Raw genomic sequence first — 21,084 nt, 5'->3', positions numbered from 1 at the left:
TTCGAAGTCATCAAGCTTTCCCTTCAGAAATGCGTTTTCGCTCTGCAACGCTGCAATGGTGGCTTCGGCGCTCACCAGTCGGTCACTGTAATCATTCAGGCCGTCTTCAACCCCACGAATGCATTCGTCGTGTGACTCGTAAGAAGACATAATTTGTTCCATGGTAGCATTCACTGGTGATAAAGCATCTTCAAGTTCTCTTTTTAGGGCAGAATGCACCGCTGGCATCATGTCAGAAATAAGTACTAAACGAAGCCTCTCCAAGTCATCGGGTAACGCAGGTCCGGGTCCAGCTCCAGCAGCGTGCAACGGCGCCATTACTGTAACATCCACCTTCTTGCTCGAGGCTTCACTATCTTTTTCCCCAGTTTTACTTCGAAGGTACATTCTACTTGCCATTTCAATGTCCAGCTATGTCCCGCGTTGTTCACAATGGTAAATATTCAGTTATCTCGAGCACACGGCAAAGATAAACAGGTAGATTTTCAATAAAAATCGGGAGCCACACTCACACGCACCGACTCACTCCGTACTCGACCCCGGAAGTCCGTACTATTATTTTTAATGCACATTTTGAACTTCTCATACCTCAGTGCTTACATTTTGTATTTTAAAATATATATTTCTGACTGAGCAACCTTGCAACAATCATTTCCCTGGGGATAAGTAAAATTTTATCTTATCTTTTATAGCCTGTTGTCTGCTTTACTCAAAAGCATACTGTTCAAAAGAAGTTTCAATACAATCCTCAACCAATTACTTTTTACATCTATTACATTTGTCCACAAATTAAAATTGTCATATGTTTCTGGCAGCTCCCATATTTCTTTCCTTTATGCTCCCACCTACTGTGGGGTCACTGTTAAATGGCTTGCATGCAACTCCCTCTAGTGACTTAATGTCTTTAGTAATTTATATTGCATCTAGGTCCTTGTTCCTGAGTTTAAAGCATTCTTTTCTACTGTTCTAAGCCTGCCATTATGTAACAGATGCTCTCCTCCATCCTTGACCTATATCTTGATCTTCTTAACTGTTATGTACCCTTCAGTATTCAGGTCCTAATCCACATCAACCCAAAGATATGTCTTAAAAATTGCTATCAGATCATGCTTATTTATTTCTATTTTGCTCTCATTTCATCTCTTCATTCGTCTGTTGATGGAAACCGGTGGGTCATAATGTGAAAGAGGCTCTCCTGTCCATGTTTGACCTGACGTAGTGAGGCATCAATGTTGAGCACTCTCAGGTCCACTCATTCTCATCTTTATACCACCATCTCTCTGGCTGTCTATCCAGAGAGAATGGAGTTATACAGAAGGGCAGGCTCACTGGGCTGAAGTAGAGGTCTGGTGCATTGTCAGTAGATATGATCCTTTGAATTGCATGTCAGTCTGTTAATGTATTAGTCTATGAAACACTGCACTATTTAGAAACCAGCCCCCAAAAAGCAGACTGTAAATGAGTAAAGATTGGCACTAATATTAATGCATTTCCAATATAAGAGCCAATGTTAATACCCAGGTTGCATGTCCCTTTTTTGTTTTGCCAGATTCTATTTATCATTGACATAAGAGATTCTGCAGATACTGGAAGTCCAGAGCAACACACACAAAATGATGGAGGAACTCAGCAGACAGGTAACATTCATGGAGAGGAATAAACATGTAGAGGAATCTTGATGAATGGTCTGGGCCCAAAATATCGAGAGTATATTCCTCTCCATGGATACTGGCTGACCTGCTGAGTTTCTCCAGCACTTTGTGAGTGTCACTCTTTATCTATCATTGTTAAAGTGCGAAGTTATTTAATCTTGGAAATTCTCCAGTTATTTTCAAGCATATGTGATTTGTAACAAAATTATTTTTGGTCTACTTTACGCTTGCGAATTTTTTATCCTCTGTTTGGAAAACTGTATTTCTGCAAGTTAGCTTTAATACTTAGCCTTGTTCAAGATTTTATTTATTACCAATTGTTTATCCAGACATTGGACATAGAATTGATATTAATATGTTAAACCAATAATCCAACAGTGTTGACAGATAATGGACATTTTTTACAGAAAGAGATGAAAATCTGGGAATAACAGAATCCTTCACTTACCATGAGACCATAAGATGTAGGAGCAGAATTAGGCCATTTGCCCATTGAGTCTGCTCCACCATTTCACCATGGCTGAACCATTTTTCCTCTCAGCTTCAATTTCCTGCCTTTATCCCGTATCCCCTCATGACCTGACCAATCAAGAATTTATGGTCAGGGCATGAAGAGATGCAGCTTCCAGTGGCAACGAATTCCATAGATTCACTACTCTAGCTAAAGAAATTCCTCCTAATCTCTGTTCTAAATGGATGTCCCCTCTATTTTGAGACTGTGTCCTCTGATCTTAGTTTCTCCCACCATAGGAAACATCCTCTCCACATCCACTCTATTGTGGCCTTTGACCATTCAATATGTCTCAATGAGGGCACTCCTCATTCTTCTGAATACAGGCCCAGAGCCATTAAATTCTCTTCATATGATAAGCCCTTTAATCCTGGAATCATTTTCTTAAAACCTCCTTTGAACCCTCTCCAGTTTCAGCACATCCTTTCTAAGCTAAGTGGCCCAAAACTGCTCACAATACTCCAGGTGAGGCTTCACCTGTGCTTATAACATAATATCCCTGCTTTTATATTCTCATCCTCTTCAAATTAATGTTAACATCACACTTGCCTTCCTCACCACCGACTCAACTTGCAAATTAGCCTTTATGGAACCCTGCACAAGGACTTCCAAATCCCTTTGCACTTCAGATTTTTGTATTTTCTCTCCATTTAGATAATAGTCAACCCTTTCATTCTTCTACCTTGTTACATACACCTGTTAGGGTGCATTCTCCAGTTACCTTATAAGGTAACCGTAGCCTTCAGCTAGGAGCAGATATCATCAGGTGGTTCCCAACCTTCACAGAGTGTTTTGGCCCTTAACCACTACACTCTCCAGTTGGTGGGCCAGCAGTGGTGGCCAAATCACTGCCCATCTGCTTCTGGCTTCCAGCTTCCCTCCTCTCGCCTGCTCCAAATCCAACAAGAGGTTCGTTCTGCCTCTTCCCCCATCCTACGAGCTGCTTGTTTTTTGCTCCTTTCGTCCAGGCCCAGATCTGACAACAACTGCCATGCTGATTTGGCTGGGAAACCGCTGCAGCCGATCTCCACAGGGAACAACCATGCCTGCCATCCCTTGTCTTTACACTCCTGCACTAAGGGCTGGTACTTCAAGGCCTTTCTCTCGTGGGCCTCTTCCCATCCCTCCTCCCACGGCACAGTCAGCTCAACCAGAATTATTTTCTTGTCTGACCACAGTACAATGTCCGGGCGTAGGGTTGTGTGCACCACATCCAGGAACTGCAACCTCCTTCCCACATTGACCCTCATCTCCCAGGACCTGGCCGTTAGCAGCAGATTGGGCTTTGGTTGTTTGGTTACGAAAGGCCTAGCTCCCTCTTTGATGAAGGTGATGGCCTTCCTCAAATCTGTGCCAGCCGTCCTCTTCTTGCATCTCTCTCACTCTAGTGTGTCAGCAAGAGCCAGAAGCACCTTATCATGGTGCCACCTATACCGTCCTTGAGTTAGAGCTGTTTTACACCCAGACAGTATATGAGCCAGTGTCCCCTTTTGACAACAGAGCTTACAGTTCGGGTCCTCTCTCATCCCCCATGTGTACAGATGTAATGGTGAAGGAAGGGTGTCATAGACGGATCGCAAGAGGAAGGAAATACAGAGTAAATGCATGGCCATTCACTTTCTGACACTGTATTCTATCTGCCACTTCTTTGCCCATTCTCTAATCTGTCTTAAGTCCTTCTGTAGCCTTAAATTATCTAAATCAACTTTCTATATGAATAATATAATATAGATGGCTATAAAATTCATGATATATATAATTAAGTTGCAGCAGCAAATACAATTAAACTAGACACAATGGAATTGAATTATATTCGCCATCCAAGGTCTTCCATTGTAACATACCGTCTAATGGAATAGTTTAAAATCAAGAAACAGCAGATATCTGCATTCAGTTGGCACAAAAGGAGCAGGTTACTTTACTGATGCACAAATAGAATTTAATCTTTTGCTTGGAATGAACAAGGTTTTAATTATTATTTTTTGCTGGAATGCATTCTAGCTCAGTGTTTTTCCAAATTTCAGAATTATTTTTGTGGATTTGGAAACATTATCGCTACCAACTTTGCAAAGAATAAAAGAGATACTTTCTTATTTAGAAGGAGAGAACCTTTAGTATTCAATTTCTATAAGCCTTATGACTACGTAATTCTTAAACTTGCGTATCAAATATCATACATTTATCTCCTTTGCTTACTGACATTAATGACAACCTGTGTAGAACTGCATCATTCTCATTTAGCCATTTCCATATCACAAAAAGTTTACCCCAAACTAGCTATCATTACTGTTGTTGATATCTTGCATAAGAAGTAATTGTCAAATATAACCCCGGCTGGTGAAATTGATGACTGCTTGTTTTGCAAAAGCTTTGCATCATGAACAACATTACTTTGAGTCTAGGAGCTGGAGTCATGCTTGTTCATTGAGTTACTCCATTACTTTTACCAGCCTTGGCAGCTCAATCATTTCACCCCAATTCATACCTTTTATCTCTATTTATGATTAACAAGTTTAGTTCCAAATTATATTCTACCAGTTTGGGTTCCTCAAGTAAAGGAAGGAGTGTTTACTCCCTATGCTGTCAAATATCTTTGTTACTTAAAGCATTTCATCTTCATCAGAGAGTTCAGTGTCTTTCTTAAAGATCTATATGTATTACATTAGCAGAGCATTTTAAACTGAATACTGACCTAAGTTTAATGGGAATGATGACGTTGAAATCATGATGCAGAAAACCCTACTCCTTAAAGTTGGCAGAAAGTATAGGATTTCTAAAAATGCATAGTTTAACACACAAATCTTGAAGTTGCTTATAGTTATTGTTTTCTGAAACATAATCCAAGGAAATCAGTGAAATGATGTTAGTTCCATATATTTAAAAATTGTTCTCACTTAAATAGGTTGAAAGAGATGCTGTTTATTGTTTGAAGTTTCAAATATGTTTCAAATAGGCCATCATTACTATTAAGCCATTTTTCTAGACAAGAGACAAACAAACTATGACCCTCTGACCACATTTGGCTCTTACAACTCTTAATTTTGTCTGCTAAACGAGTCTACTGCTGAAGGGAAAGCTCTGTTATTTTGCTGAAGATCATACAGGAAATTAGTGGTCAGAGAATCATATGACAATGAAGATTTGCCAGAGGGAGGATCAGGTATGAGATCAATGAGAGGAATATCCTGGTGGATTGTAGTAGTATGGATTGTGTGTGTGGAGCAGAGTATCTGAGAGGATTGTTGGTGTGGGGTTTGACAGGAAAACCAGAGGCTGATGTTCAAAAAGAGAGTGTCATAAGGGAGTTGATTCACAGAGAGAGAGAATCCTTGTGGGGACGAGTTGAGAATTGGTGAAATTGCAGTGGGAATGTTGGAATCAGTGAGTGAAATAGGTTGGGAGAATTAGCTCATCACATTGGGGGAAGCTGAAGTGAGGATTACAAGTTTGGAGTAGGTTCGGAGAGAGGATTGCTGAAGGAGCACAGTGCAAGGAATTATAAGGGGTGCTGGAGGGAGGTTTGCAATTATAAAGGGCAATTCCCTTGATTCCCACAATATCTGAGGATTCACTATTCAAGTACTGAAGATTCATCCACCTTTATTGGCTTTAAGATCATTAGCACCTTCTGTTTTGTAAAAAGTGGATATGTTCATTCCTGTCCATAAATGTTGCCCTGACCTACTGAGTTCCTCCAGTATCTTGTATGCGGTATTTATTTAAGACTTGTACTCCTTGGGAGGCTCCACACAGATGACAACCATCACAGGATTTTCTCCACAGCTACCTTTGTACTCTTTATATATTTAATAAAATCTCTTAGGATTTTCCTTTACCTTGTTTGCCTGAACTATCTGGTAATCATTTTGCTTTTCTAATTTTCCTCTTCAGTGTACTCTTATGTCTTTGGACTCGTCAAGAGATTCGCTTGATTCCAGGTGCCTTTACCTGACATATGCCTCCTTTTTCTTGACCAAAGCCTCAAATTTTCACATCAGCCAAGGCTCCCTAATCTTGCCAGCCTTGGCCTTCATTCTGACAGGAAGATGGTGGCCCTCAACTCTCTCTACTTCACTTTTTAAAGCCTCTCACTTGCTAGACAGTCCATTACTTGCAAACAGCCTCTCCCAATCAACCTTTCCAAGTTCCAGACTAATGTTATCAAAATTAACCTTGCTTCAATGTAGAAATTATCTTGAGACAGTTCTATCATTTTCTATAACTATCTTAAAACTAATGGAATTATGGTCACTGGTCCCAATGTGCTATCCCAGTGACACAACGGTCACTTCTCCTACCTCATTTTCTGTTGACTATTGGACGGACCTATATGACAAACTATTCAAAGTGATCAACCATTCAAAACATTGAACAAACAATTCAATGAACATTCAGAAGACAAACCATTCAAATGAACTGTTTGTTGACTGTTTGTTTATTTCCGTAGATGCTGCCTGACCTGCTTAGTTCCCCCAGCATTTTGTATGCATTGCTTTGGATTTCCAGCATCTGCAGAATCTCTCGTGTTTACGATCAACTCTTTGTTATTTCCAAGTTCCACCCAAAAGCTTTACTGGATGATAACCCACAATGCCCTCTCTCATGACCCTATTCATACCCTCTCTAGCATCTGGCACTGAGATTACAACCATTGAGGTTCTGCTTCTTAACCTCCCTATACTAACTTGACAGAACCTCATCTATTTTTCTACCTTCGGCATTGATACCAATGCTTACCATGACCTCTGACTGCTCACCCACCCCCTTAAGAAAGTTTTACAACCTTTCAGAGACATCCTTAACCCTAGCACTTGGGATGCAATATGCCATCCTGCAGTCTCATTCATGGGCACAGAATCTCATGTCTGTCCCGTCTCATATTGTAAACACTCATGGGCACAGAATCTCATGTCTGTCCCGTCTCATATTGTAAACACAACAGATTCTGCACATGCCAGAAATCTCGAGCAATGCTGGAGGGGCTCAGCAAGTTGGACAGCATTTATAGCAGGGAATAAACAGTCAATGTTTCAGTCTTGAGGCCTTTCATCCAGACTGGTGAGGAAGAGGCCAGAAGCCAGAATAAGAAGGTTGAGGGGAGGCAGATGAAGGACTATAAACTGTCAGGTGATAGGTGAAATCAGGTGAGGGAGAAGGTGGATGTGGGGGAGGGGTGATGAGGTAAGATGCTGGGAGGATACAGTCGAAAGAGATAAAGGGCTGAATGAGAATGAATCTAATAGGAGAGGACAGTGAACCATGGAAGGAGGAGGGGAAACAACAGCAGCTGAGAAACCAGCGGCAGATGATGGGCAGGTGAGGCAAAGCAACGGGGTGAGCTTGTAGTCAGAATGGGACATAGAAAATGAGAGATGTGAGGGGGAAAGATGTAGAAATTGTTGTTCATGCCATCAGGTTGGAGGAAGCCTATCACTGTTAGCTCCCCACCGCCGTCTTCTTCCTCCCTTGCTTTGCATTGGAGCCAGCTGTTATGCCACAGACCTAGCTGTGTCTGCTGTTCTCTGAAATGTAATAGCATTTCATTGATAACCTCAAAAACAACATGGGCTACATAGTTATTTGCTTGAGGTGACCTGCATAACAGTGTACATCTCCATTTACTGCAGTCAACTAAAAGCCTTCAAATGATCTTGTACTGCTCGTGAAATCCTTCTTCATATAGTAAAACTCCAACTCGCCAATTGAGTACTCCCAGTGAGAAGTGGCACCAACTGGGAATACAGGATGCGACAAATGAAACCACTGCCTCTGATTTAAGTTAATCAGAAAAAACTGAAGACTGCATCCCATGGATTCTGAGCTACCAATCACCAGGTGCTGCTAGTTGTCAGGAGGGACTAAGGAGATCAATCCCATTAGTTATTCAGACTAGCCTGTTTCTGTTCCCCATAATAACAGTAAATTTTGTATACAGTATTGCAATTTTAAAATTCAGCCACTTCCTCCAGCTGTCCACCAGTTCATTCAGGGACACACTCCATACAAAATTGCATTTCAGCAATTTAAATAATGAATTATTTTACATTTTTCCTTTGAAATGACATATAAACTTTTTAATGACCTTTGTCCCAGGGGCCTATTTTAAAAGTCAGAAAGCTAAATGAGAAAGGTTGGCCTTTCTCACTTAAATTGCCTCCCACAGACTAATAGATTTGTAATAGTGATTGCTGCTGACTCTTGACAATATTGAAGCAAAGATATGTTGTAAGAACATATTAACAAAAATGTCAGAGGAATGCTCGACTACTTATCAAAGAAGTCTGGGGATTAACCAGACTGATCACCTCAAACTCCTCCAAAGCCATTTCACCATTGCTTATGTGGGTTGGAACATGCATGTCTAGATTCCCTTCTTATTTATTATGTCATGGAAGGTGCCATTTGGCTGATTGCATCCATTCTGACTCCTAACATTCCCATTAGATCCCTTTCCCGGCTAGCCTTGGGAACTATTTCCTTTCAGTTATTCTTGTGCTGCCCACCTAAGCTAAGGGGTAATTTAGAACAGCTACTTAAATCAGTTTTTCAGCATATGAGAGGAAACCAGAGCATCTGATGGAACCTCTCAGAGTCACAGAGCGAATGTGCAAACTCCACACACTCAGCACCCAAATAATACCTGGATCCTTCAGTCTCTAAGCCGATCTAATTGCTGACTAGCGATGCTTGTTCCTATGCTTCTGGTCATAGTCAGGTAATTGCTTGATCTGGCTTCTCATTCTGCAGTTTACCTCTGGCATCCAAAAGATCCATCCTTAGCTCCTTTGTTTTTTTTTCTCTCTCCTTCTGTAGCTTGCCTTTCAGCATTGTTATTCAAAAGCATGGCATCAGTTTCTGCATATATGCTGATAACCCTCCACTCTATGCCATGGCTATTTCTCTTATTTTCATCATTATCCACACATCGTGTAACTGCTTACCCAACATTCAGTGCTGGCAAACTTAACATTTCTTCCCGATAGAAATTAATTCGCTAAAGATTAATTGTATTCCATCCTGACTGTAGATCGAATTGACTGAAATCCCATTTGACAATAAGGTAGAATTTATGCGGTATTACTATGTTAGATCATGTGTTCTAACATAACTATTGGTTATATTGGCCCCTGGCTAAGCAGCATCATAATTCTGATATCCTCTTGTTTTCAAATCTTCCTTGTCACTTTACCTCTCCCTTTGCTTGTAATCTCTTCCAGCCTTAATCCCTCTGAGAGATATGATCTCCTCTAGTTCTGAGTGCTTTTTTCCATAGGTTATTGCTGCATTGTCATGGCTCATTCCTTAAGCTGCCAAGATTCTGGGGTGCTCGCTCCCTAAACTGCTTTGTGGCTTTTTCTTCCTTTAAGATCTTCCTTAAATTAATCTGCCTATTTACCTTGACTTTGGACGTCTTTCCAACATCTCCTAATATGGTTCACTATCAAACTTTGTTAATCATAGTGTAACGTAAATGCAAAAAAAATGATATTTTGTCTGATTTACATCTCCCTCCATGACCAGCCTCCAGTTAGGATCCAAAGAATTTAACGAGAGAACAGATTAATCCTTCATTGCTGTTTATAGTCAGAACTTGGAGTCAATTATTAACCATATGATCAAGATAGTATTTAAATATTGAATAAGCAAATAATTTGTGCATTGTATTAATTAAGTTATGAAGTTAATGATAAATGGTTACAGTAGTGATTGCAGAGGTTATGGCACTGTAATTCAGCAGTAATTGCTAACTAATTCTAATTCACAGTTTAGAATTTGGATTTGTGGATAACTGTAAGTTAGAAGCTTTGGAAAGTCAATTTATTAATTTCAAGGCTATATGTTTGCAACTAACAATATTTCCAGGTTAGACGAGCACATTATGTCTTGGTATAGGTAAATTGACTAGCTTCATGTTCTTTAAGATAATAGGATTAGTTATACTCAGATGTAAGAATCTCCTCCTTCTGAAGTCATGCTTCTTGTTCCTCTAGGATCTTCCGATTCTGTGCAGATTCCCTTCTGTATTGGATTAAAACCTCCTCTCTTTTATCTCACACTTCATCGGCATGCACATATGTGTTCTATACATGTTCTCTGACAGTCACAGTTTTAATCTTACAGAGACTAACTTCTGATCAAAATCTCAAAATCGTCATGTTAAAAGAGGACAATAACTATAAAACAAATCTCTGATTAATCTTAGAATTGAAACCTGGAGTGTTAAAATATCATTTAATTGTTTGAAAATTCAATTAAACGTTTTTTCTTCCTTATTGAAATGCACCAATAAACAATTCAATGTTATGTTGCATCAGGATGGAGTTTCTACTCAGCATTTCTAATTGTAAGTTAGCCTTGCGGCCCTGACTCATTTTCTACATTGGGGTGGGTGCACGTAATGACATTATTCTCTCGCTGTTGCTCCTTTTGGAGCACTGGAGGTGAATTTGACTTGCATTGCTCCAGGGGCATCAGTGATTAGCCACTCTCTAGACCATACAGTCTTCCTAGTGAAGTGCTGGATAAGAACATCTATCGGGTAGGTAAATCGCTTGCCTTCATGCCTTTGTGATTTGTTCTAACCACCAATGCCTGAAATTGCTTCTCAATGAAAATAGTTTCCCAATTTCCCCCATTCCAACCCCCCCCTCACATGTTAATGGTAACATCCAGCAAGTTAATGACCATAATTTGGTCCTCCTGTGATTCCTCATTTTCCAAATCAGATATTTGATATAAAGTTGTTCTACGATGCTTTTGACAACATTTGCTGATGAAACAAACTCTCTAAATCTTTACTATTAACAAAGGAAGTTCAAGAATCAATAATGGTTGTTGCCTCATTACTTAAACAACCTTCCTTTTGTCCCACTTTAAATAGTGGATTCAGTACCGTTATCCTCATTATCATTATCAGGAGATGAAAAATTGGACAAGATTTTCTATTTTATCTTGGGGCCTCATATGTGATGATGCCCCACGTGGTCACCCAGTTGGAAAGCAGAGAATGGAAGGACTTGGCTCATGGCGTTGCTGACCATTTCAGATACTGCAGATCGAGCTGACCCTGTGGCACCCAAGATTGTTGTCACTCCAAAAAACACCAGTGTCGTGGCTGGCACTAGTGAGGTCACTCTTGATGCATTGCAAATGCAAGGTTAGTGGAAATCAAGCAAGGTCATTGTTGGTGAGTGCTTAATTATTTAAGTTCTGATTCGTAACAAGGCTTTTTGACACTTTTAACCATATTTTCTCTGTTCTTTCTATACATCTTCACATATAAGACAAGATAAAATTTATATTCATTTATTTGTGTGTGTGGATGAAAGTAGAAAATCCACCAGGTACAGGTTATGTTCTCACAATCTCAGAAAGTATTTAAGCTCTTGGGAGAGAAATAGCCTGTCTACTTATATCTGTTGTTGTTTCAGTGTTTTGCACATTTATGGGCAACCCTAGGTAATATCTAAGGTAAGGACATGTTCGGCACAGCTTTGTAGGCCGAAAGGCCTGTATGGTGCTGTAGGCTTTCTATGTTTTTCTGTGTTTCACATGTGAGACTGTTATTCACAATTTATACTTGCAGATGATATCAGATTAGTTGGGTTGGGTACAGAATTCATATATTCAACACTGGGGCAAAACTGCAACAAGTAGGAGAAATTTGAAGTGTTATACATTAATCTTTGAATTGATCTCCTTGAGCATCTAACTATTCTGAAAATTGCTTTTAAGGATATGTGGATTTTGGGTAGTCACTGGTCTGGTCTGTCTCTTTCCACACCTCACACTAGTTCTAATTATTGCTTTGGTTCTTTGTTAAACCTTATTTTACTCATACTTCTCCTCAATCCGTTTCTCACACCCTTTTCTTCTAATTCCTTGAGACATAGGTATATTATTTCCTCCTTGAGCATCTTGGTACAGTTAATGTTTTTAACCTTTCATGCATTAACAACCAAATGACATTCATTATCACTAGTCAACATGTTGATCCTTGTGTCCACTGTCAGGCCTACTACAGAAGCTCACCCTGTGAGTGATGATCCAGAGCCTCACAGAGAGGCCATTACCTGTCATTTCCTTGTAATCAACTCTTCCATCATTTTTGGCATTATCTGTTTGGGTGACATGCAGAAATTGTTGCTCTTATTTGTCTGACAGCTTAGAGACTGAACTCATAGAACACACTACTCAAGGCCAAGATTTCTGAAATATGTTTTCTTTAAATATAAATCAGAAAGAAACAATAAATAAAATGCTGCAAGTGCAATAATTCGCAACTACAAAGAAAAATACAGTATGCACTGATATTGACTACAATCCCTGATTACTGACACAAGTCTAATTTCATTCTGGTCCTCTTTATCAGGTAGTCCCTAAGGATTAAGATTGACGTGTCCTGGTCCTCAGGTGGCTAAGGTGGGAATCGCTTGATATTCCCCAGATGTGGCAGGAAGGGACTGACAGAGTGGGCAGTGGCGTCCACTTTTGGCCATTTATACATGTTTCATTATCTTTAAATGCTGTGTGCATATTAATTAATATGGTTAATGTTTTTCCCCTTGATGCATTAACAGGCCTTTATTATGGACAGCCAACATAAATGTTACATTACTGTGCAAAAGTCTTAAGTGTATATGTATGTGTATATATAATATTATATACACTAGTGTGCCTAGGACTCTTGCAAAATCCTGCAGTAATTTTTTTGTATTGACCTCTACTGCTGCTGCAAAAAAGAAAAACAAATTTCATGACATATGTGAGTGATGATTTACAAACTTGTTCTCTGCTCCAAGTTGACAAATACAGTACTGTGCCAAGGTCTTGGGCACCCTAGCTATATTTAAGAGTTCGACACGGACTAGAAGGGCCGAGATGGCCTGTTTCCGTGCTGTAATTGTTATATGGTTATTTATGTGCCATATATACAGTACTGTACATCTCCACTTTGAATGGTCATGGGCCAGGGATTCTGAAGAGGCATTTGGGCTTTTGCAGTTTTTCAAGGTGGCCTCGAGTCTCTTCATCTGTCTGCTTGATAATCATTTTCTATAATAGAGCTCAGAACAGAATTCTGGTCTTGGGAATTTAAGAATGTGACCTGCCCAGCGGAGTCAAGTAGAACTTGATGATGGGCATGTTAGGCTGGGAAAGGACAGTGGTATTACTTTGCTTATTCCTTCAGGAGTTTCTGGTGCTTTGAGGTGCCTAGGGTAGACTGTCCAGGTCTCAAACGCATAGAAGATAGGCAGGAATCCTTGTTACCTAGTATTTTCGTGCTGAGTCTGAGGACTTGACTTTCATTTGTCCAAGTGGCACACTCGCACCTTGATGGTGGTAATGAAATTTTCTCATTGATAGCTTCCTTTGTTTGAGGTAACTCTTGGAGTATGAGAAATGGTCCACATTTTCAAGGGTCTCACTGCAAACTTTATCATCAGAGCACCAGGTTTGGAGAAGCTTTGTTCTTGGGGATGCTGAGTATAAGACCCAGCCCTTTGAATACTTAATTGCACAAGTCAATGATAGCTTGGAATTCAACCTTGCAGTGTGCACAAATGTCATTTACATACTATAGTAAGGCTTCTGTGACTCAAGTGACTTTGCTTCTGGAGTAATGACCATGGGCTGAAAAGCTTTCCATTAGTTCTGATGACTAGCTGAACTCACATAGGAGCTTTCTTCGAGTTGAGTGCAATAAGAAAGTTAGAAAAACATGTTGAGGCAATGATGCAGCCTTTTTGACACTGATCTTTATTAAGATTGGCTCTCTTTTGGACCCATTGTGGGATTCTTTTATGCCATTGTGATGGAAATGAGTTTCTGTGGGTGCTCATGTGAGGAGAATGATCCACAATTTTTCCTGCTTGACGGAGTTAAAGACTTTCACAAAGTTCAGAAAGGCAATGTGTACTAGTAATCTGCTTAAATATGTACTCAGTTCATGTCTGTAAAGTTATTTTTATATTTAAAACACAATAAAGTTCTGCTCTGTTCAAGAATTTGGTGCTGAAACTGTGTTGGTTTCATAATGCATGCTGGTGCACTGAACTCAATCAATTTCTGACATATTTCTAGTTAGTTTATAACACATTTTGCAGTACTTCAGTAATAATGTTCTAGAGCGAAGTTTAACTGTGCTTTATGGTGTAACATTTTCTATCTTCTTTCTTGTCATTTATTGTTTTAGAGATGTATGTGGTAATCCTAACATTATTGTTGGTGGCAGTAAATAATGGTCATCATTGAACTATGTAATTCATATCACATGTTCTAAATTGCAATGAAAGATCTGTTTTGTTTTAATATTCTGATATTGCAAATTGACTGATGGTGCACAAGTGATTCTGAATATTGTGAAAAAAGTGATTTAATCAAGTAAATTTTTATATTTGCCCTTGTAATTATAAATTATATTTTCATTACATTTGCTCATTCAAGCCTTGAAACCATTGCACAATATGAAACATAATGTTTGAATATAATCACTGTATGTGCATATTATCTTAAAGAGTTCTTGAATTCTCAGATATCTGCAGTACTTCCATCAAGGCTGTCTTGGAAGTTCTTTCATTATTTCTATCATAAGTGTCTGTGATGTCTGGAATGATAACGCCAGTTTGAAGCCAAGTATTAATGGATCATTACACGAGAGATCTCTGTAGACTGAATACTGCATTAAGCTGAAGAATGCAAATGATTAAATGATGTATTAAACTCAGGAACTGCAGCCAGTCAGTTGGTACAGTGCACTTGTTGTCTAACTGCTGTTCAAATAAGTGATAACAAATGATTGCAAATACAAAATCTCATAATGTGATTTCTCATATCCAGCAAGCTCTCTAGCAAGTGCCAAGGTTAGCTTAGTTGAATTATGATGCGCATTCTTCAGTAATTTCTTGTGGTTATAATTAAAGCATAGGTCCTCCAGTAATATTGCCAGCATTATACCGGTACCCAAAGGTGAAACAGAAATTGGGATATCCACTTATAAAAATGAAACTTTGCTTGGTAGTGTGTGACACTGAGATACACTCTTTGAGTGGTGCTTTAATAAGTAGGTGCCTTTCAAGATTGTTTAATGTCATTTCCAGTACACAAATGTAAAGGGGAACAAAATAATTGCCACTCTGGATCTGATGCAGTCCAAAATATAAGGTAAAGAGCACAGTGCATTAAATATAACTACATAAGAAAGCTAGGCACATGAGTGTCTTACATAAGATGACTCTGACAGGAAATGATAAAGTAATGATGGTGGTGGTGGGGGGGGAGGTTTGTGGGTGGAGGTGTTGACCAGCCTTACTACTTTGGGGTGGGGGGGGGGGGAGTAACTATTTTTGATTCTGATGGCCCTGGCGTGGATGCTATGTAGCCTCCTTCCTGATTGGAGTGGGTCAAACAGTCCATGACCAGGGTAGGTGAGGTCCTTCATGGTATTGCTGGCCTTTTTCCAGCATCTCTCTGTATAATTGTCCCTGCCAGCAGAAGGCTAGTGCTGATGATGTGTTGAAGGCCTATAGCAGAAAAACAGTATAACAGAGAATCCTTGTTAGAAAAAAATAAGACAAACCCTGTGCCCATGCACCAGCACTTATGTTAGACATATCTGCATTCCTCTGTGAAGTTCCTGAGATCTGGCATTGGTAGGGAATTAACTCAGGTTGAAGATCTTCCATATTGCAGATGATGTTGCTAGCTAGGAGGACTCTAACTACTGCAAGTTTCCTATCTCTGGGTTAAGCCGAATGCGTATTAGCCATCTCATTAAAAAAACAGGAGGAATGTGGCTACTGCCAGAACAACAAAGTGATCTTCCTGTATTTAATTCAGTCAGTTTTATTGTCCTTAATTTTTAAGTGTGAGAATGTTGTTCTACCTTCTGAAGCTGGGGAGAGTCCTCACCAACTAACCAAATATTTTTGTGAGTGCAGCTGAGACCGACTCTGCACTGGACTATGCTGCATGGGGTCTACGCTGATAAGCTGGATACAGCCTCATGGAGCAACACCAATATTAGCTACTTATAAAATATAGACATGACTCTTTCAATCCATTTTCTATATTAATTTTATTTTCTCTAAGACAATCTTTGGATGAAAATGACCTGCAAATTACTACTTTGGTTGAATTGCCCAAATTTTGCTGGGATCATACTTGTACTCCATTACTGAGATATTTTCCCTCAGTTCTATGTTCAAAGTAATGTTGTTCTGTCAGGTTCTGGAAGTGCAAGTTGGTGTAGGCATCTATGACTTTAATGAGCAATAAACTAGTGAAGTGTATTCTTAAACTGTAAGGGATTTGGGCATTGAGAAAGAAATGAGAAGGACTGAGAAGGAAGTGACTTGAAAGGGATCAAGTCAAGAAGTGAAAGAGAAAGAAGGGGGGAAAACTATTAAAAGGAAGAGGCAGAAGCAAATTTTCAGAAAGAAAATCAGCTCTTGAACAATGCTTATGTGCAATTTGAAATTACCCAATTAAGTTGTTCCTCTTCTGGGTTTAAGAGGTTTAGGGACATTATAGGATTGTAAATCTAATCATAAAACAGATGCTTCTTAGGTTCCAGTCCTAATTTTCCACACCATTTAATTAGTGATTAATGTGTAAGTGCAGCAGTTTAGTGAAATTCGTAGTGTACTGGAGAGCTGAATTTTGTTAGACCAAAAGAGTGCATCGAATCATCCAATAACTTGTGATTTGCAATTCAAGGCTATCTTTATTTGCCTACGAGATGCTGGACAATATGCATGTTAAATTGTGGTTGAGCACCATTAAACTCTCCATTATTCTTGGCAACAAAGTCTGATTAATTCATTTACAGCTCACTTCCTCACGTCAATTTAATAAAATTGACTGGTCATTGAATGTTAATATATGAATTAATGTCCTTTCCAACAGGCCTTTGGATAGACTGAGTATTACCTGGAAACGAAATGGTGTGAAACTGAAAAGTGGGATCAATGATTTTGGAAGACGTTTGATGATCTTGAATCCAACCTCAAACAGCACTGGAAAGTATGAGTGTGAGGCCACGTTGCAGAGCCGCAGTGTTCCTCCTGTTCGTGCTTACGCCTATGTGTCCATAATAGGTAATAACACTGAAGTTAATCCTCTGCAGTTTGAAAGGGGGATAATTATTCACAGCACTTTATTGATAACATTGGCTTTATAATGTTGACTGATGAGAACTAAAGCCAAGACTTTAAAAACAGGGTTCTTCCAAAGCAAATGAACAATTTTGTTTCTTGGTGTACCAGTCCAGTTAAAATCTTTTAAAGATGTTATACCAGCAAAGATAATTGTGAAAGTAATTCTTACAATTCTTCTCCTGTATCTTGGGATAAGTTGAAGTAGAAATATTGGATTTTCATCAATATTAATACTTTGCTTCCTAAATATAGTGCTGAAAAAATCATGACTCTTCTATGATCTTCTGTTAACTCGCAGAATCGATGATGCCTTGTTAAGATTGGATCTGTTATCAGGCCTGTTGCTGTAAAGGGTTATAGGATCAGGGTTGAGACAGCTTTTGTGATGTGTTTTCAAGCACCTAGTCATCAGTGGTATCACCACAGACGTGTGTCTCTGGCACTCAGTGACTAAGGTTGCCATTGAGTACCACTTCATATATAGTCTTAAGTTAGATCAGTGTTGGAGTTGTTGATCTAGTTGAAGGTTACCCAGTGCCCTATATCCTAGAGAGGTCCTTTGAAGTTATTTTTGACAAGGGACCATATCTAGGGAATATTATAAATATACTGAATTTTTAAATTTGAAATCTGCTTGGATATCATTTTTATTTAAAATCATCATTTTTCTTCTGCAGCACCACCATATTTTACTGAAGAGCCCAACAGAAGGATTCAGGGTGAAGTAGACAAAACTGTTGATATTCCATGTCGGGCTATGGGTGAGTGTTAATGAAAGACTAAAATGTCCCACCTATTTTTGTAATTGATTATTTCTGCAAATGGTTTAGAGGGGAAGAGTACTGGTCAGGATGTATTTGATATCCAAGAAAGCCTTCGCAAATATACTTGTTTTTATATGTCTTTAAAGTTGAGTCCCATTGCCTGTCATTTGTAGTCATGTTGGAGCCCTGGAATTAACAGTTAGAACTGGTCAAAAAGATGGGCAATGAGAGATTTGCCATATGCTTACCAAAGTCGTGATCTTTCAGCCAGGGGGTTTGGCATGAAATGGGCTCTCTTCTGAATAATTAAAGTGAATTTCTGTTTATTTGAAATAAAATATCCCTTTTTAAACATTATATTGAACTGTAAAAGAGCACTTTCATTACCCAAAATTACGATATGGATACTCACTGATAGTTTGGGTTTATTTTTCTTCATTAGTTAGTTAGAGTTTATGAAAATACAGGAAATGTCTTTTCTCTGTTTGTGTATCTCAACTATTTACTCCAATGTTATTCTGTTACTGAAATTTAAAATAATTGTAGGTGCTGGAAGTCTGTAACAAAAACAGAAAGCCTTAGAAATATTTGGAGGTATAGTGATCATTTAGGATAATGAAATTAAAACATAATCTTACCAAATGGTGGAAACAGCTTGAGGGGCTATATTGTTTACTCAGGCTATTTCGAAGGTTCTTACTTTAAGTATGTTTAGAAGAAGGCAATCAAAACAATAGTGTTGATTATTAATAGATCTTTTTTTTAGGAAAATGACTCTTGTATCTGGATTCCAAAGCAAGTGCTTTCATCAGATTTTTATAGAATAATTCTTTAAATTACACGTATAGATGGCAAAAGAAAGACTTGCATTGATAAAGCAATGTTCATTATTACGGGCATCCCTGAAGAAATAATAGGACATGCAGCAGTCAAATTTGCTTTGTTCACTCAATGGGGGCAATGCTGGCAAGACTGGCACCTGCAATAGATTTCAAAATTGGTCGCTAGCTAGGCTGTTTCAGGGACAATTAAGAACTACGTTGAGTGTGGTAACACATAACCAAACTTGGTGATGCCGATAGATCAATTCCCTTAATAAGAATCCAATAGTTTTCCGGTGAATGTTAAGACACTAACTTACTTTGCCCAAACATTATGTGCATTTATATTTTCAAATTACTCGAATTTAAAAGCTTTAGTTGCTCAGGAAGGAACTGAACCTACAGTATGTCTGATCTTAGCAATTGAAGCATTTGAAAGTTAGTACATGCTGTTTTACCCAATTACACACAGTGTATTCACACTAACAGCAAATATAATAACCGGCTAATCAGTTTTACTGATGTTGACTGAAGTTTAAATATTGGCTATGCATCAGGGATAATTGTCCAGCTTCTCTGAGCCATAATGTTTAATGTTCTTCTGCAAAGACAAGTGTGCCCTTCAGTTAACATCACATCTGAAATGCAATGCCTCTGTTGTGGTAACTTTCTTTCAGCACTGTACTGGAATGCCAGTCTATATTTTTTAGTACACAATCCTTTGTAGTGAGACTGGAATGTTAATCCTTGCATATGTAGCCCCCCCGGCCACTCTCAGGGTCGCTCGGCTCGCTGTCGTCCAGGGAAACAGCCTCGGCCCCGCCAAACTGGATAATTCATTTGTGTGGATGCTGTGTGAGGTACCCCACCCCACCCAAATAACAGACAATACACCAGATGCAATTAAGTGATTTAGTTTATAGATATTACTGGAACTATATAATTAAAAGAGAATAAAATATAAAAGGAAAATAAAAGGCGCCACACTTATCAAAGTTCAATCTCTTAGTGCACAAAACCGTTGGAGCTCAAGGACCTTCTTCTTCACCCTGCGACCCCTCGGACCACCTCGACCGGCCGCCTGGGACCAACAACGGTGGTCGACCAGACGCTCCACACGAGTCCGTCTCCGTCTCCTCGCTGAACGTCCCGCTCGGGATCCGACCCTGTTAGCGGACTCACAGCCCCTTGTCCATCCTCTGTCTCGCTCTCCCGCCTTCTCCTCCAAAACCCCGCGCATACAGTATCTTCAAATACACCAAAACCATAACAACTATCCCAATTGGTTAATAACACCCTCTTATCAGACTCTAAAGCAAAAAACAAACTGTTAGCGCAAACTTTCTCAGTGTTTAACACAACAAAGCCGCATTCCCCAGATTAACATAACAAAGACGCCATTTTAATTAGCCTCCGCAGTAACATAAAAATCGAAACCCCCTTACACATATATGTTTTTTAAAAAAAAATACAAATGCTTGACTGGAATTGTAGAAATAATTTAATTGAAAATAATTTCATTCAGACTTCAGATCCTGAAGAGTTCTCTCTAATATTTTTCATGGTGTAAATGTCATCACTTGGCATAGTCCATTGATCCACATGTGATATAGGCTTTAATAAGGCCTAATCCTAGTCAAAGCACTCTCCGTGATGGTGCAGCAGTTAGTGCTGCTACCTCAATTTCCAGTGACCCAACTTCAATCCTGACCCCCAGGTCCTGTTTGTGGGGTGTATGGCTGTTTCTCATGGAAAGGGGTGCTCTTGTTTTCCAAAGGTGCACGTGCACCTTGAGTTAGTTTGAGACATGCAAAAGTACAGATTAATTGACTGCTTGAAATTGTGTAGGTAGGTGGGAAATAAAACGAAGAAGGGTTTATGGATGTGAAGAAATAAATATGGGGGGATGAGAGGCAGTAGGACTGTTGGGATTACTCAGTTGAGATTTCATGCAACACACACAAAATGCTGGAGGAACTCAGCAGGCCAGGCAGCATCCATGATAAGAAGCACCGTTGAATTTTCGGGTCGAAACCCTTCATTAGGACTGGAGGAAAAAAAGCGGAGGAGTAGATTTTAAAGGTGGGAGGAGGGGAGAGAGGACCACCAGGTGATAGGTGAGACCTGGAAGGGGAGGGATGAAGTTAAGAGCTGGGAAGTTGATTGGTGAAAGAGACT

General features: G+C 39.3%; 1 protein-coding gene across 2 annotated transcripts in view; it reads left to right on the top strand.

Annotated features, from left to right (window-relative positions):
- sdk1a (sidekick cell adhesion molecule 1a) overlaps positions 1-21,084 on the top strand; it is a 744,722-nt gene that overhangs the window by 460,816 nt on the left and 262,822 nt on the right. The window contains exons 1-3 of one of the 2 annotated variants that reach the window (XM_072268712.1): positions 11,200-11,320; positions 17,071-17,261; positions 17,999-18,082. In XM_072268712.1, the coding sequence (XP_072124813.1) occupies positions 17,153-17,261; positions 17,999-18,082 (193 nt within the window). In that variant the 5' untranslated portion in view covers positions 11,200-11,320; positions 17,071-17,152. Of the gene's footprint in view, positions 1-11,199; positions 11,321-17,070; positions 17,262-17,998; positions 18,083-21,084 lie in introns of those variants that run through there. The other variant, XM_072268711.1, reaches the window with a different exon arrangement.

Source organism: Mobula birostris, chromosome 9, assembly GCF_030028105.1.
Source record: "Mobula birostris isolate sMobBir1 chromosome 9, sMobBir1.hap1, whole genome shotgun sequence".
In the NCBI taxonomy this organism is placed as follows: domain Eukaryota; kingdom Metazoa; phylum Chordata; class Chondrichthyes; order Myliobatiformes; family Myliobatidae; genus Mobula; species Mobula birostris.
The sequence above is the reverse complement of the archived record's forward strand: the minus strand, read 5'-3'. Positions and strand labels throughout refer to the sequence as shown.